Source organism: Musa acuminata, chromosome BXJ1-6 (genome assembly GCF_036884655.1).
Source record: "Musa acuminata AAA Group cultivar baxijiao chromosome BXJ1-6, Cavendish_Baxijiao_AAA, whole genome shotgun sequence".
In the NCBI taxonomy this organism is placed as follows: domain Eukaryota; kingdom Viridiplantae; phylum Streptophyta; class Magnoliopsida; order Zingiberales; family Musaceae; genus Musa; species Musa acuminata.
The window spans coordinates 8403084-8420190 of NC_088332.1; the positions used below are offsets into that span (position 1 = coordinate 8403084).

The window sequence follows — 17107 nt, forward strand, 5'->3', positions numbered from 1 at the left end:
GAAGAAACTTGCATCACATTCAACCGGCCTTCCTTTGATTGCTGCGTCATGTCAATTTCGCATTCTTATCCTGAAGAAGAATTCCAAAACCAATCAGGCAGTGTATCTTCGATGCTTGTGTTGGACAGATCAATATCAGTGAGGAATTCCTGAGAACGGAGCCACCTGGGAAACGCGGGACCCAAGTCACAGGTATCAACTTTGATGGATTGAAGTTGAAAAGGGGGCACCCAGTCGTGGTCGAATCGGATGGTCAAAGGGTTCGCGTAAGCGTACAGGGCGACCAACTCGGTTAGGTTCACGAAATGGAGTTCGGACAAGGTGCCCTCCAGGGAGTTATCGGAGAGATCAAGGGTGGAAAGGTCGGAAAGCTTGCCGATCTCAACCGGTATCAGTCCGGAGAGTGAATTATGACCCAAGTCGAGCTGCGTTACGCTGGACAGATTCCCAATCTCGGCGGGGATTCGACCCGAAAGTGAATTGCCGCTGAGGCGTAATTCCGTAAGACTGGTCAAGCGCCCAATCTCGGCAGGGATGGAACCCACGAGGAAGCACTGAACGAGGTTTAGCTGCGACAGACTTGTCGTGTTCCCGATTTCAGGTAGAAGGGGACTCGTAAATGAATTATGGCTGAGATCAAGTGTGGTTAGACTGGCCAAACTCCAGAGATCGACAGGTATGGAACCGGAAAGCGAGTTGCCGCTAAGGTCGAGCTGCGCGAGACGAGTCAAGTTCCCAAACCCGGCAGGTACGGTGCCATACAATTCAGAATTGCTGATCGCGAGATAGGAGAGGCTACGGAGTTCAAAAAGCCAGCTGGGAAAGGTGGAGTTGAAGAAGTTGCCACGGAGATCGAGGGTGGTGAGAGCCGTGAGGTTGACGCGGGAAAGAGAATCGGGGAGGGCAGTGAGACCACAGCCTGACAGATAGAGTTGCTGCAGGGAGGGCAGCTGGTTCACGGCTCGTAGCCAATCGGGAGAGGCCGTGCTGAGGTTCACAAAGTTCATTTGGAGGAATGTTAGAGAAGAGAGACGCGAGAGCCACTGTAGGTCGTCCCCCGCGTCGATCCTCAAGTTGTACGAGGACAGGCTCAGATAGCGGAGGGTTGACAGGTTACCCAGCTGGGGAGGAATGGCTCCGCCGAAATTGGAATAAGAGAGATCCAGATATCTGAGTCTCCCAAAAGAACCCAAGAACTTGGGGATTCGGGCGCCGCCGAAGTCGTTCTGAGTGAGATTCAAGCGACGCAAATGAGTTAGAGAAAGCAAAGATGGACCGATCTCACCCCCCAACACCGTCAAATTGTCGTAGTAAGCCTCCGCATTCTGGAGGTTGAGCTGCACGACGTGGCCCGTGGTGTTGTCGCACACCACGCCGCTCCATCTGCAGCAGTCCACTGGGCGACGCCACGAGGACAAGCGGCGGGATGGGTCGAGGATGCCGGCTTTGAAGGCGAGGAGGGCGTCCCTCTCCGCCTTCATGCACCCCCTCGTCGTCGTCACAAGCGTCAAGAACAGAACGCTCATTAGGCAAGAGCAGCTCAGCGACGAATGGGATGGGCTTCTCGTGTCGCCCATGCTCTTTGGTGAACGAATGACCAGTTGGCTGCAGGCGGCACAGCGAAGAACATGTATATATGAATATAATATATAGAATGTGGTAGGTTGAACCATCGCTCTCCGCGATTACCAATGGATCCTCTTGTGAAATGACAGGTCCCTTCGTCTCCACCCGGCATCCCATGTGATCAAAGTAGTGAAACAGGATACATATTATAACGTGAGTGCTAATCTTTTTCGTCCTTTCGTCCAACTTGGACTCCTAATCTAATGATCATGGAAGCGCAGCTGCCAAGAAGGACGCACACGGAGTTGAGGTCAAAAAAGCTCCGAAGGCTAAAATGGCTTCAGCAGTCGAGTCTCTTCCTAACTCTAAAGAACGGGCATAGCGTGTGCAAGGAATCCTGCAGGGGAGGACGAGAGTCCACAATGGTCCTCCCAATCGTGGAATGCCATATAGACTCACCGATCCTTGTCAAAGTTGACTCCGGTCGCCAAGCGGTTCGAGTCCCCCACCGCGTGCCTTCGAAGAAGCTTCCACGGCTGCTGCGAACGGACTCGAAGTGACTTCTCCATCCTTTCTTCATCTCCTACTTTTTGATGGACGAGACGTGTGAGACTGCTACGGAAATGCCCCAACGTTGACTCGGTCAGTCTTCCTTTTCCATAAGCACATGACGTGAAAGCATGACTGTTTACATTAAGCGCATAATACCGTGGGATTCTTATGGTGTTATCTTCAGCATAGGTGTTGGCCAAGTCTCAGGTCATCGGATTAATGATTGAATCGGTGGATCGAGATTTAATATTAGTTTAAAAATAATATAATATACTGTAATATATTAAAAATACAAAATATATAACATAATATTATAAAAATATTGTTTTATAATAATTCAATGCATTCTTCACAATAATATTATTACATTCAACAATTATGTTTCCATCGTCATAATACACACAATATTTACAAAGATGAAACCAAAAAGAAAAGAGAGAGAGAGAGTTTGAAAAGTAACCATTACATGATCTCTAACACGATGTCATCTTGCAAGATTCAAACTTATTATGGATACAACACACAAGATACTCCTATTACATTGACTTTTTATGGCGTCCTCACTCTCAATCACTTGTTAATCTATTAATTCTTATTTTGATGACAACATAAGCTTTATCATACATTTTATCAAACATCTGAAAATAGAAAACCCTCCAATTTTTCTTGAACAACATGATGATAAACAAGCTCCATAATCCAACCAAATATCCGAGTATGATACTCAGATAATATGATGGCGTAAAAGATTCGTCTTTGTTGTCTTCTTTTGTCACATTGTTGCTTTTAAGATCGTAACAACTCTTGATGAGGGGAGCTCCACATAGATATGCATTGCCAATATAAATGGATGAGTCATTGAGTGTTTGTAGTTGATTTCCTGAAGGTATAACTCCTGATAGATTGTTGTAAGACAGATTCAAGTGATTCAGAGAATACAAGTCTGACAAGCTTTGAGGAATGCCTCCGGATAACTTATTAAATGATAGATCCAGAGTTTCCAATGACTTCATGGCACCAATTGTCACTGGTATTTGGCCGACAAGATTATTTCTTGATAGATTTAAAGTTTGGAGTGTCGAAAGAGACCCAATTTCTACTGGGATTTCTCCTGTCAAATTATTATTTGAAACGTCTATAATATTGACAAGGTAAACAATGGTTGAAAAGATGAGACTTTTTCCCTTTATAGTTAGAGTGATGCTATCATCATAAGTGTCTAGTCGTCTCAATGCACTATAAGTTATATGTTGGCCTAGACTAGTCAATTTTCGTTGCCTATAAGTTTTTGTTGCATTTAAATTGCCAAGGGAGCGTGGAATTGGACCTGATAAATTATTATTAGCAAGGTCGATAATATGTAGATGATGAAGTTGTCCAAGCTCAGTAGGAATGTTACCAAAAAACATATTTGAGCATAGCCGGAGTACCTCTAGGTTTTGAAAATTTTGTGCAATCCACGTAGGTATGCTACCTGAGAATTTATTATCGCCAAGATCAAGAAAAACCAGTCCACTGCAATTTTTCAATGACAACGGAAGATGCCCATGTAGACTATTATTGTTTAAGTGCAAAGACCGAAGCTGAGTCAACTTTTCAATAGAGCTAGGAATTTCTCCCGAGAGATTATTATCTGCTAGATTAATGTAGATAATAAAGTTTGTCTCTTGCCAACACCAAGGGATTTCACTTGATATTTGGTTGCTCGATAGATCGAGGATACGAAGTTGTGTCAAGTTGCAGACAAATGATGGTATGCTCCCATTGATATGGTTATGTGAGAGATCCAACAGTTCCAATTCTAGTGGGAGAGAAATTGATGACAACGATCCCGAAAAGGAATTATTATACAGATACAAATAACTCAAGTAAGGTGGCAAACGAGGAATAGGGCCTTCAAGCAAATTCATACTTAGTTTCAGAGTGGACAGGTTTGTCATGTGCTCCAAGAAAGTTGGCAAAGTACCATTAATCTGATTTTGGGAGAGATTTATAGAAAAAGCGGGAATGTTCCAAAACCAATCAGGCAAGACGTCCTCGATGCTTGTGTTCGACATACCCAAATCGTTAATGGAGTTTTGTGAACGGAGCCATCTTGGAAATGCAGGCCCCAACTTACAAGACTTCAGTTGAATGGATCGGAGTTGAAAAGGAGGAACCCAATCATAGTCTACTGAGATGACTAGGGAGTTTTCGGATAGATCAAGCTCACTTAGTTCGGTTAGGTTATCGAAATGGAGTTCAGACACGGTGCCCTCTAGGGAATTACTAGAGAGAGAAAGAAAAATGAGGTTGGAAAGCTTGCCAATCTCAGTAGGTATCGTTCCAAAGAGTAAATTACCACTGAGATCTATATATTCTATACTATTCAAATTTCCAATCTCAGTGGGTACGGGACCTGAAAGAGAATTATGACTAAGAAAAAGTTTTCTTAGACGAGTCAAATTCTTAATCCCATCAGGTATGGGTCCAAAGAGTGAATTACCACTCAGATCGATAAGTTTTAAACTATTCCACATTCCAACCTCAGTGGGTACGGGACCTGAAAGTGAATTATCATTAAGATGAAGTTCTCTTAGACCAGTCAAATTTCCAATCCCAGCGGGTATGGCACCATGAAACATAGAAAAACTGAGATCAAGATAAGAGAGGCTGTGGAGTTTCCATAGCCAGTTGGGGAAGGTGGAGTTGAAGAAGTTGTCACTGATGTCCAGAATGGCCAGTGCTGTGAGGTTGACATGGGAAAGAGAAGAGGGGAGGTCGGTGAGGCCACAGTATTGTAAATGTAGCTCCTCCAGTGAGGACAACATGTTCACCGCTTGAAGCCAATTGTGGGAGGCCATGGAAAGTTTCACAAAGCTCATGTCGAGGTATCTCAAGGAAGTGAGACGCGAGAGCCAGTGCAGGCCATCGGTCGATAAGCCATCCGAATAGAGATCGAGAGAGCGGAGGGTGGACAGGTTGCCCAGCTGGGACGGAATGACTCCGCTGAAGTTGGACCAGGAGAGGTCGAGATAGGTCAACTTGGGAAGGGAACCCAAAAATTCCGGGATTTGGATCCCACCGAAGTCATTGTTGCTGAGGTTGAGGCGCTCCAAATGAGTTAGCAGGAGCAAGGATGGTCTGATCTCACCTCCGATAGACGTCTCATCGTTATAAGGGTCTGAATTCTGGAGGTTGAGCTCCACGACATGGCCGGTTCTGTTGTCACAGACCACCCCGCTCCATCTGCAGCAGTCTACTCGGCCTCGCCATGATGACAAACGGCTAGTATGATCCTTGACGATGCCGGTTTTGAAGTCGAGGAGGGCGTCCCTCTCACCCTCTACGCACCCCTCCGTCGTCGGCGTTGTTGCCGCCGTGAACAAAAGAATGCTCGTAAGCCAAAGCCCGAAAGAGTAGTGCCGTGGCACAGGGTGTGTGCTACTGGTGCAATAGTCCATGAGGCTATTTGGTGAGTGGATAGTGTACTGAGAGATGGAAGGCGGCGGAGGACATGTATATATAGAGTGGGCGTGGGGGCGTGATGGCCCTCCCCTCCCGCAACCCATCATAGACTCCTATGGAACGTTAAGATTGATGCACTGGTAGCGATGTATAGATAAAAAACATGACTTTTGTGGAATTCGACTCCTGCTGGACCTGCAGTGCGTGCACGGTGTAGCTCACTCGAACTTGGTTTCTACCCTGCCTGGGTCCCAAAATTGGGGCTCGGTTCGCAAGAACGAAAGAGATTGATGCTGGAATTCAAACTCCAAAGATACCGCCATTTAATCGACCTTGTTGGATTGCGTAGAATGTCTCACTCGGCTCGAATGCGATTGTGTGGAAACTAATTCATGGCTCCCTCATTCCACACGGTTTGATTCTGATGTCCGCACATCGGAACGCATCATCTTCTTAGCCAAGATAAAATGTATGGAGGCGATGAATACCTTATTCCAGGGGTCGAAATGTCGCCATGACATGTCAAACGTCATCACGGAAGACAACGTGGATGAAGACTCCGACCCACCGCAAACGATTCCTCACCCAATATAACACGGTAAGCCATCGCTTTACATGTAGCGTCGTTCCGAAGGAGGGAGACTCGACGATGTTTGTAGCCGAACGCACGCTTCGCTTTCACATGTGTGCAAGTCTTTGTTGGGAACCCAAAGGCACGCAACAAATCGATTCGTTTGACACACAAGTGGTGAAGATGTTGAGGATTTCCCACCATTTTTGTGATGAATTTTGTGGGTAATTGTTCCCACACGAGCGAAAGAAATGGCTGCATTTCTTTTTATCTCTTTCGTTTTCTACAAAATTGCACTTAAGATTATGCGTAGAGATAGTCATCGTCAACCTAGCGATCCGTATCTTGATTGCTACATAAACTTTGTCATATATGTTATCCATAACTTGGAAGTAGAAGATCCTCCGATCGTCAAAAGTGTCAAAGAAGTAAGAATAGGTTTTGTTAGTTCTTGAACAACAAAGCAAAGACCGATGGTCTTGAAAGAGATTTGCGAACTAAGATACTGTTCTTGGAAGGACATGGCCAATTAATGGCTCTCCTCAGATTGGGTTCCACACTGGCTCTACTCCAAAGCCTTGTTTGACCTGCCGTTCATCGCACACAATCTTCCGGGCCATTACTTTGCTGCTTCAATAATTCGTAAAAAAGATAATTGAAAATTAGATGCAAGAGATGTGAGTTTAATTTTTGTTCAACATCATCATCGTCATCATCATATCTTTCATTCTTAATTGTGAATTCATATGTAATTTTAGACTATATAAAGGCATCGAAATAAGCCCATTCTCTGTCTTTACCCATCGCCTCAGCCTCGATGGGAACCCTTTTCTACGACTCGGGTGAGATCCCTACCGTAGCGGCTACCTTTCTCGCAAGCACCGCAATGGTAGGTTGGGCTGCTCACTCTACCTGCAGTCTATGGAGTAAACCTCGATACGAATCGTCGATGCAACTTGGTGCATCGAAAGATAGATTTCCGAAAGATGGAGTAAATCTTGATTTCGTGATGGCAAAGGAGATGAGCCACATCCAACCCGTGAGACTGTCAATACAAAATGCCAAAGGAACCATGCAATGGATCGTCAAGGATGTCATAGTACAACAGACAACGATCATACACCCTAAAAAGAATGGCTAATCACAGTGCCCAACGATCAACGATGCAAAATATCAAGAACACCATGTGATCAACATGAAAAGTGATAAAGATAAGATTTCTCCAACTATACGAGGAAATTTCTCTAATTTTCTTATTTATTCTTTCCAACATGGTATCAGAGCATGAGCGAGGCTCCACGCCATTCGTCGGATGACCACACCCGGCATTGCCATCATGTGCACCTGTTTTGGTGCGGAAAATCCTGGAGAGAAGACGAGTTGTTCGATGCCTCTTACATCGGAATAGAAAGAGTTTGAGATTAACATTTCATAATCTTTAAAACGAGATCTTTTTTGATAGATAATGGATCACACTTATAACACGAAAGAAACTTGCATCACGTTCGACCAGCTGCGTCATTCCAATTTCGCATTCTTATCTTGATTGCCACATAAGCTCTGTCGTATATCTTGTCCATCATTGCAAAATAGAAGAGTCTCCAATCTTTCTTGAACAGCATGATCACGAACACACTCCATAAGCCGACCAAATATCCGAGCCCGGTACCAAAGTAAAATGACAGCACATGAGATCCTTGTTCGTACTCCTCTTCTGTCGAATCGACGTTGGGATCGTCGGAGCAACTCTTGGTCACCGGAGGTCCACAGAGTTGGACATTTCCAATATAAATGGATGCATCCTCCAGCGTCCGAAGTTGATTCCCCGATGGAATCGCTCCCGATAGATTGTTGTAAGACAGATTCAAGTGGCTCAGAGAATTCAACGCCGAAAAGCTTTGAGGAATGACTCCGGATAACTTATTGAATGACAGAGCCAGAGTTTCCAATAACTTCATGCCACCAATTGCCTCTGGAATTTGGCCGACAAAATTGTTTTTTGATAGATTTAAAGTTTGTAGTGCTGAAAGAGACCCAATTTCTACTGGGATTTCTCCTGTCAAGTTATTATTTGAAAGGTCTATAATGTTGACAAGGTAAAGAATGTTTGAAAAGATGAAATTGTTTCCCTTTGTAGTCAAGGTGATGCTATCATAATAAATGTCACCAAAAGGTGCCGAAAGAGGACAATCCCTTATCAATGCACGATAAACCAGTGGTACGTTTTGGCAAGTCAATTGTCGTCGCCAATAAGTCATTGCTGTATCTAATCTGCCAAAGGAGCGTGGAATTGGTCCTGATAATTTATTATTAGCAAGGTCGATAACATGTAGATAGAAAAGTTGTCCAAGCTCTGCAGGAATGTTACCGGAAAACATATTTGAGCATATCCGGAGTACCTTTAGGTTTCGAAAATTTCGTGCAATCCATGTAGGTATGCTACCCGATAATTTATTATCGCCAAGATCAAGAAAAATTAGTCTACTGCAACTTTTCAATGGCAATGGAAGATGACCATGCAGACTATTATTGTTTAAGTGCAAAGACTCGAGTAGCGTCATTTTTCCAATAGAGCTAGGAATTTCTCCCGAGAGCATATTATTTGCCAGATTAATGTAGGAAAGGAAGTTTGGCACCTGCCAACAAGAAGGGATTTCACCTGATATTTGGTTGTCCGATAGATCGAGAATATGAAGTTGTCTCAAGTCACACATAAATGATGGTATACTCCCGTTAATATGGTTATGCGAGAGATCTAAGAGTTTTAATTCTTGTGTGGGAAAGATTGATGGCAACGATCCTGAAAAAGAATTATTAGACAGATACAAATAACGCAAGTAAGGTGGCAAACGAGGAATCGGGCCTTCAAGCAAATTCATACTTAGTTTCAGAGTGGTCAGGTTTGTCATATGCTCCAAGGAAGTTGGCAAAGTACCATTAATCTGATTTTGGGAGAGATTTATAGAGAAAGCAGAATTGTTCCAAAACCAATCAGGCAAAACGTCTTCAATGCTTGTGTACGACATACCTAAATCTTCAATAGAGTTTTGTGAACGGAGCCATCTTGGAAATGTAGGACCCAACTTACAAGAACTCAGTTTAATGGTTTGGAGTTGAAAAGGAGGAACCCAATTGTGGTCTATTGAGATGACTAGGGAGTTTTCGAATAGATCAAGCTCACTTAGTTTGGTTAAGTTAGCGAAATGTAGTTCAGACATGGTGCCCTCTAGGGAATTACTGGAGAGAGAAAGAACGGTGAGGTTGGAAAGCTTGCCAATCTCAATGGGTATGGGACCTGAAAGTGAATTATCGTTAAGACGAAGCTCTCTTAGACCAGTCAACTTCCCAATCCCAGCAGGTATGACTCCGAAGAGTGAATTATGATCAAGATAAAGCAATCTTAGACCAGTCAAATTCCCAATCCCAGCAGGTATGGGTCCAAAGAGTGAATTATCACGCAGATCGATAAGTTTTAGACTATTACAAATTCCAATCTCAGTGGGCACGGGACCTGAAAGTGAATTATCACTAAGATGAAGTTCTCTTAGACCAGTCAAATTTCCAATCCCAGCAGATATGGCACCATGAAGCATAGAAAAACTGAGATCAAGATAAGAGAGGTTGTGGAGTTTCCATAGCCAGTCGGGGAAGGTGGAGTTGAAGAGGTTGCCATGGAGATCGAGAGTGGCCAGTGTCGTGAGGTTGACATGGGAAAGAGAAGAGTGTAGATTGGTGAGGCCACAGTCTTGTAAATGTAGCTCCTCTAGTGAGGACAACATGTTCACCGCTTGAAGCCAATTGTGGGAGGACATGGAAAGTTTCATTAAGCTCATGTCGAGGTATCTCAAGGAAGTGAGACGCGAGAGCCAGTGCAGGCCATCGATCGTTGAGTCATATAGTGAATTTAGGTCGAGATAGCGGAGCCTGGACTGGTTGCCCAGCTGGGGAGGAATGGCTCCGCTGAAGTTGGACGAGGAGAGGTCGAGATACGTCAACTCGGTAAGGGAACCCAAAAATTTCGGGATTTGGATCCCACCGAAGTCATTGTAGCCGAGGTTGAGGCGCTCCAAATGAGTTAGAAGGAGCAAGGATGGTCTGATCTCACCTCCGATAGACGTCTCATAGTTATAAGGGTCGGAATTCTGGAGGTTGAGCACCACGACATGGCCGGTTCTGTTGTCACAGACCACCCCGCTCCATCTGCAGCAGTCTACTCGGCCTCGCCATGATGACAAACGGCTGGAAGGATCCTTGACGATGCCGGTTTTGAAGTCGAGGAGGGCGTCCCTCTCGCCCTCTACGCACCCTTTCGTCGTCGGCGTTGTTGCCGCCGTGAACAAAAGAAAGCTCGTAAGCCAAAGCCCGAAAGAGTAGTGCCGAGGCACAGGGTGTGTGCTTCTGGTGCAAGAGGCCATGATGCTATTTGGTGAGTGCATAGTGTACTGAGAGATGGTCGGCGGTGGAGGACATGTATATATAGAGTGGGTGTGGGGGCGTGATGGCCCTCCCATCCCCAACCCATCGTAGACTCCTGTGAAACGTGAAGATTGATGCAATGGTAGCGATGGATAGATAAAAAGACTTTTGACTTTTGTGGGATACGACTCCTGCTGGACCTGCAGTCCGTGCACCGTGTAGCTTCCTCGAACTTGGTTTCTACCCTGCCTCGGTCCCAAAATTGGGGCTCGGTTCGCAAGAACTTAAGAGATTGATGCTGGATTTCAAACTTGAAAGATACGGCCATTTCTTCCAGGGGTCGAAATGTATGGAGGCGAAGAATACCTCATTCCAGGGTTCGAAATGTTCGCCACCACATGTCAAACGTCATCACGGAAGACAAAAGTGTGGATGAAGACTCCGACCCACCGCAAACGATTCCTCACCCAAGATAAAACGGTAAGCCATCGCTTTACATGTAGCGTCGTTCCGAAGGAGGGAGACTCAACGATGTTTGTAGCGGAACGCACGCTTCGCTTTCACATGTGTGGAAGTCTTTGTTGGGAACCCAAAGGCACGCAACAAATTGATTCGTTTGATACACAAGTGGTGAAGATGATGAGGATTTTGTGGGTAATTGTTCCCACAGTAGCGAAACAAATGGCTGCATTTCTTTTCATCTCTTTCGTTTTCTACAAAATTCCACTTTTTTGTATTCCCTTCAAAATTAATGATTTCGTACTTATTTAAATTTAACTTGATTATGCAACTCTTATTACCTAATCACCAATAAAGATATAGATTTACAACGCAAATGGATGGATCCCAAGTTGATTCCCATATGCTTTTGTTCCCGAGAGATCATCCTGGCTAACACCCAAATGGACGGATGGGATGCACTGAGCTACCTTTGACTCCGTGGGTGACTCCGTGAGTTTTCGGAATCATCACACAACCATCTAATCGACAAACCATTCCTGCAGCCAATCATTAAAAAAACATTATTAGCCGTATAATATTTGTACTATTTCTAAGCATCAAATGAACAAGTATACAAAATAAAAGCTTGAGATTATCCGTCACATAACCTTTAAAATGTGAAGTAGGGATATTCGAATGCATTGACCTTTAATCCATCGTCAACCTAGCGATCCGTATCTTGAATGCTACGTAAATCTTGTCGTACAAGTTATCCATCACTCGGAAGTAGAAGATCCTCCAATCTTTCTTGAAAAGAATAATGATAAATACGCTCCATAATCCGACCAAATATCCGAGTGCAATGCTGAAAGTAAATGATAGCACATCAGATTCTGTTTTGTTTTCTTCTTCTTCGAAATCGACATTAGTCTCGTTGACGCAACTCTCGGTGACCGGAGGTCCACAGAGATACGCATTGCCGATGTAAATGGATGCATCATCGAGCGTCCGAAGTTGATTCCCTGATGGAATGACTCCTGATAGGTTGTTATACGACAAATTCAAGTGGCTCAGAGAATCTAGCGCTGAAAAGCTTTCGGGAATGACGCCAGATAACTCATTGAACGACAGATCCAATGTTTCCAATGACTTCATCCGACCAACCGCTGCAGGAATCGTGCCGCCAAAACTATTTCTAGATAAATTTAAGGTTTGCAGTGCAAAAAGAGAACCAATTTCCGTAGGAATCACTCCGGATAGCTCGTTATCTGAAAGGTCGATGCTTTTCACGAGATTGAGAATGGTCGAGAAACTGAACTCATCTCCCTTCGTGACCAGAGATATGCTTTCGCTGGCCACAAAAGAGGATAGCACAAACTCTACATTGTTTGATATCGTAGAGGACATCGACTTGGAGATAGAGATCATCGCACTGAAATTGCCAAACGAGTGCGGCACTGACCCCGACAGTCTGTTACTGGAGAGGTCGATGATCTGAAGATCTCTCAGCTGCCCGAGTTGCATAGGAATGTTGCCTGATAACATATTCGAGCGCAGTCGAAGCACCTCCAGATTTTGCAAGCTCTGTCCGATCCATGTCGGTATGTTCCCGGAAAATTTGTTGTCGCCGAGATCAATAATAGCTAACCGATTGCAATATCGCAACGACGGCGGAATACCTCCGGAGAGACTGTTGTTGTTTAAGTGCAAGAACTCGAGGTTGCTCAAGTTTCCGATGGAGTCAGGAATTTTCCCCCACAGCCTATTATTCGCCAGATTGACGAAGAATAGTTTCGTTGCCTCATGCCAACACTGAGGGATTTCTCCGGAAATCTGGTTGTTCGATAGATCGAGAGCATAGAGTTGCTGCAATTCGCAGATGTCGGATGGTATGCTTCCCCGAAAATAATTGCGGGAGAGGAATAAGTGTGCCAAGAACGGTGACAGGGTCCATGGAAGCGAACCGGACAAAGAATTGTTCGATAGGTCCAGTGCTTGTAGGTTCGATGGCAAAGCAGGAATGTGACCTCGAAGCGTATTGGAGCTCAAATTTAAGAACATCAAGCAGGACATGCGCTCCAAGGACGCTGGCAGAGTGCCACTGATTTGATTGTGGGAGAGGTTGATATCCATGATGCTGGAAGAAGAAGAATTCTTCCAGAACCAAAGGGGCACCGCGTCTTGGATACTCGTGTTGGACATATCCAAATCCATGATGGATTTCTGGGAACGAAGCCACGTGGGAAACGTAGGGCCCAATTTAATGGCGTCCAATTTAACGGTCTGGAGTTGAAACGGCGGGACCCAGTTGTGGTGGAATTGCATGGCCAAGGGGTTGTCGTACAGGCACAGGACGATTAGTTTTGTGATGTTAGCGAAATGGCGTTCGGACACAGTTCCCTCCAAATAGCTACTGGAGAGATCGAGGGTGATTAGGTTGGAAAGCTTGCTAATCTCTGGTGGTATAAGTCCGGAGAGCAGATTATGACTCAGGTCGAGATTGGTTAGATTAGACAGATTCCCGATCTCGATAGGTATTTGACCCGTCAGTGAATTACCACTGAGGCTTAGATCCGTGAGACTAGTCAGGTACCCGATCTCGGTAGGGATGGAGCCAATAAGCGAACAGTGAACGAGGGTTAGCTGTGACAAACGAGTCATGTTCCCGATCTGAGGTAGAAGACGACTCGTAAACAAATTATGGCTGAGGTCGAGCAGGGTCAGACTGGTCAAACTCCATATATCGGCGGGTATGGAACCGGCAAGCGAGTTGCCGGTAAGGTCGAGCCGTGTGAGACGAGTCAAGTTTCCAAACCCAGCCGGTATGGTGCCATGCAATTCAGAGTTGCTGATCGCGAGATAGGAGAGGCGGGGGAGTTCAAAAAGCCAGTTGGGGAAGGTGGAGTTGAACGAGTTATCACGGAGCTCCAGAGCGGCGAGGGCCGTGAGGTTGACATGGGAAAGAGAGGTGGGGAGGGTGGTGAGGCCACAACCGGATGACAAATAGAGTTGTTGGAGGGAGGGCAGCCGGTTCACTGCAGGTATCCAGTTGTGGGAGGCGGTGCTGAGGTTCACGCCACTCATGTCGAGGTATCTCAGGGAAGAGAGACGCGAGAGCCAGTCTAGGCCGTCGGTGGTTAAGTCGTATGAACGCAGATCCAGATAGCGGAGGCTCGACAGGTTTCCCAGCTGGGGCGGAATGGCTCCGCTGAAGTTGGACCAAGAGAGATCGAGGTATCTCAGCTTCGGAAAAGAGCCCAGAAATGCTGGGATCCGGGAACCCTCGAAGTCATTGTGATTGAGATCCAAGCGATCCAAATGCGTTAAAGAGAGCAAGGATGGACTGATCTCACCACGCAGAGCCGCCTCGACCGACTCGAAAGTCATGTTCCCCGCATTTTGGAGATTTAGCTGCACGACGTAGCCCGTGCTGTCGTCGCACACCACGCCGCTCCATCTGCAGCAGTCCACTTGGCGTCGCCACGACGACAGGCGGTGGGATGGGTCGTCGATGCCGGCTTTGAAGGCGAGGAGGGCGTCCCTCTCCGCGTCCATGCACCCCTTCGTCATCCTCGTTTCCGTCGCAAGCGTCAAGAACAGAACGCTCAGCAGGCAAGAGCAGTGCAGCGAGACAGTGTACGTGCTTCTCTTGTCCATTCCGTTTGGTGAATGAATGGCTATTTCGTTGATAGATAGACTGCGTTGGACATGCATGCATTTATAGAACCAAGAATAGGTACAATTAATGAAACGACCCGACCTTGTTCGAGTCTCCTGCCGACGCAAGACGATGTCTAAATTGACCCATCGATCGGGAATGGGATGCCACATCGGGCCTAACAACGCTATCGGTCTCCCAACTTTAATATAGTTCGTCTTTCCGAGGCTTTCTCGGAAGCTTCTTGCATGGTTTCTTTCACGTCGAGAAATTAAAGAGGCCATTTTCCTGGTCTTTTCTTTTCCAGATTTTCCATTTACCTCTTCGTTTGTCCTCACTATCTTAAAGGAGTTCTCACTCTTCAGTATCTTAGATCATCATCCTGGGATGGGATGATTCAGAGAAAAGGAGAAGGGGAAAAAAATAAGAAGAAAGAACTAGCAAACCGAAACGAAAGGAGGATAAGAAGTCGTAGTCAAGTCCTTTTCCATTCCCACCTCACCCTCATCGGTGGTGGGAAGTGAAGGCCGACATCCCATGACAATTAGTGGATCGTACCCTTATCGTTCTCACATATAATCGACAGTGATGTCACTGTATCTACTGTACGCTTGCAGCCCAACCTTTTGACCTCTGTTATGTTAGAGATCGGCTATTATTAGTTCCTGCTCGGTGCGTCTTAACTCTTCCACTCGTAAGGAATATGATGTTGCCACGTACACTAAATGCTGCATCGATATCGAATGTTCATATGCATCGTATGAATGTAAATGACGAGGACAATAGCTTGACCGATATGACCCGACCGTTGACTTCACCGAGTCTCCCGCGTTCGCAAGCACGATGCTCTAAAGTGGGATTCCATTTCCACGTCCGGCCTAACACCGCCCTCAAACAACAATAATGAATGCCGCTTTCTTCCCTTCTTTACTTTCGAGGAAAGGAGAGGCGAGAAGAGAACAAGCGAAAACGTGACGGAAACGAAAGGGCAATAGGAAGTCGCGCAACCCAAGTCTCGCAAACACACCGAACTTTCCTTTTCCGTTTCCACCTCGCCCTCGTTGGTTGTGGGAAGGGAAGGCTGTCTTCTCCAAGACAATTAGTGGATCTTCTCCCAGTCATTCTCGCACCTCATCGACGGTAACATCATTACAACGGCTTCGCCGGCCGGTCTTCACCTTTCGACAACTTTGTCTTCCGTGTTTGATTTATGAAGATGTATGGATCAGCTTTGCCGTCTGGGGAAGCGTCCCTGCACTGCACTCAAGTCGGTGAAGGGCACAGAGATCCTTACATAGGCTTCGTCATACGTTTCATCAACCATAATCCGATCAAATATCCGAGTGTCTATCAGATCCTCAAATCGAAATCAGCCTCATCGACTGTCGGTCCACAGGTTCACCACAAAGATTTGTCGAGCGCAGAAGGGAACCTTTGTGGAATGACACGACCACAGTGCATCGGACCTGCTAGCATGTGTGTTTATATTGGGCCAAGTCGGAGGCTCGACTACGAAGAATACATCCCCTACTGTGTTCGTCTGGCCCCATCCTTATCATCTGCGTGATCTTTCGGCATGTTGGGTTGCTAATGAAATGGATTTCTTTGTGGCATTATGTTCTGTTGCAGAATACGACCAGTCTGCATATTTCAGAATGCAATCATTTGTGTTATCATGCAATCACAAGCGAAAGAAATCCTCACCGATCTATAAATTCCATCGTAGACGATAACGCATGGTATTTATGGGCAGTGTATGAGCAGCGTAGTAGCGCCAAGCCTTCGTCTCCATCTTTCTGTCATCGATGATGACGTTACTTTAGAAGAGCACGTGATCCTAAATTGTTGCGACTCGCCTCTTCCCAATCGACTCTGCCCTGCCTTCCTGCCAACAAAAGGACGCCATTCTTTCCTGCACTTCAAACGCACAGCCACAGCAGCAGCAGTAGGTGCTCTAATTTTCCTGGTTTCTTGTTCTACCTGTCCTCTTGGTCCCATAGGCTTGGACTTCAAACCAGCAATTCGTCTGGCCTTCGAGGTCACAAGAAAGTAAGGTTTTGATCCACGTGAAAGCAGAATTCTGTGCACTCCCCTACAAACGTCGTTGATTCTACCAGTTTTGGAATGATATGACACACAATACCGCTGATTAATAGAGTCAAATTATATATCGCGATTAGCACGCGGTGTTATGAACGCATCCCCCGTCTTCCTTCCATCGTCTACCCTTTCAGACATACCAAGCGGTCACTGCGACCGTACAGCGACGGGGATTGGCTGAGACCGTGTTCTACTTAATTTCCTATGTATCAACAGAGAGAGAGAGAGAGAGAGAGGGGTGGGGAGCTCAATGTTGCTGCTGTGTGTTTGCTCCGATTGTGATCGACTGGACCATCACGTGAGATCGGACAAAGCGAATCATACGCTGCCAGTCCACTGCGACTCGGAGGACCGAG

General features: G+C 45.8%; 4 protein-coding genes across 4 annotated transcripts; all 4 read right to left on the reverse strand.

Annotated features, from left to right (window-relative positions):
* Positions 1-65: 65 nt before the first annotated feature.
* On the reverse strand, positions 66-1577 carry LOC135675437 (receptor-like protein EIX2). The gene has a single exon (XM_065185591.1). The coding sequence runs from the start codon at positions 1575-1577 to the stop codon at positions 66-68; it is 1512 nt and encodes a 503-aa protein (XP_065041663.1).
* Positions 1578-2565: 988 nt separating this feature from the next.
* Positions 2566-5573, reverse strand: LOC135676029 (receptor-like protein EIX2). Its single transcript, XM_065186789.1, has one exon. The coding sequence runs from the start codon at positions 5559-5561 to the stop codon at positions 2685-2687; it is 2877 nt and encodes a 958-aa protein (XP_065042861.1). The 5' UTR covers positions 5562-5573; the 3' UTR covers positions 2566-2684.
* Positions 5574-7635: 2062 nt separating this feature from the next.
* Positions 7636-10551, reverse strand: LOC135675439 (receptor-like protein EIX2). The gene is made up of 2 exons (XM_065185592.1): positions 9375-10551; positions 7636-8192 (listed from the first exon to the last, which is right to left on the reverse strand). The coding sequence occupies exons 1-2, from the start codon at positions 10549-10551 to the stop codon at positions 7636-7638; spliced, it is 1734 nt and encodes a 577-aa protein (XP_065041664.1).
* Positions 10552-11231: 680 nt separating this feature from the next.
* Positions 11232-14665, reverse strand: LOC103988312 (receptor-like protein EIX2). The gene is made up of 2 exons (XM_009406859.3): positions 11662-14665; positions 11232-11550 (listed from the first exon to the last, which is right to left on the reverse strand). Exon 1 carries the CDS (start codon positions 14648-14650, stop codon positions 11702-11704), a length of 2949 nt encoding a protein of 982 aa, XP_009405134.3. The 5' UTR covers positions 14651-14665; the 3' UTR covers positions 11232-11550; positions 11662-11701.
* Positions 14666-17107: the final 2442 nt, after the last annotated feature.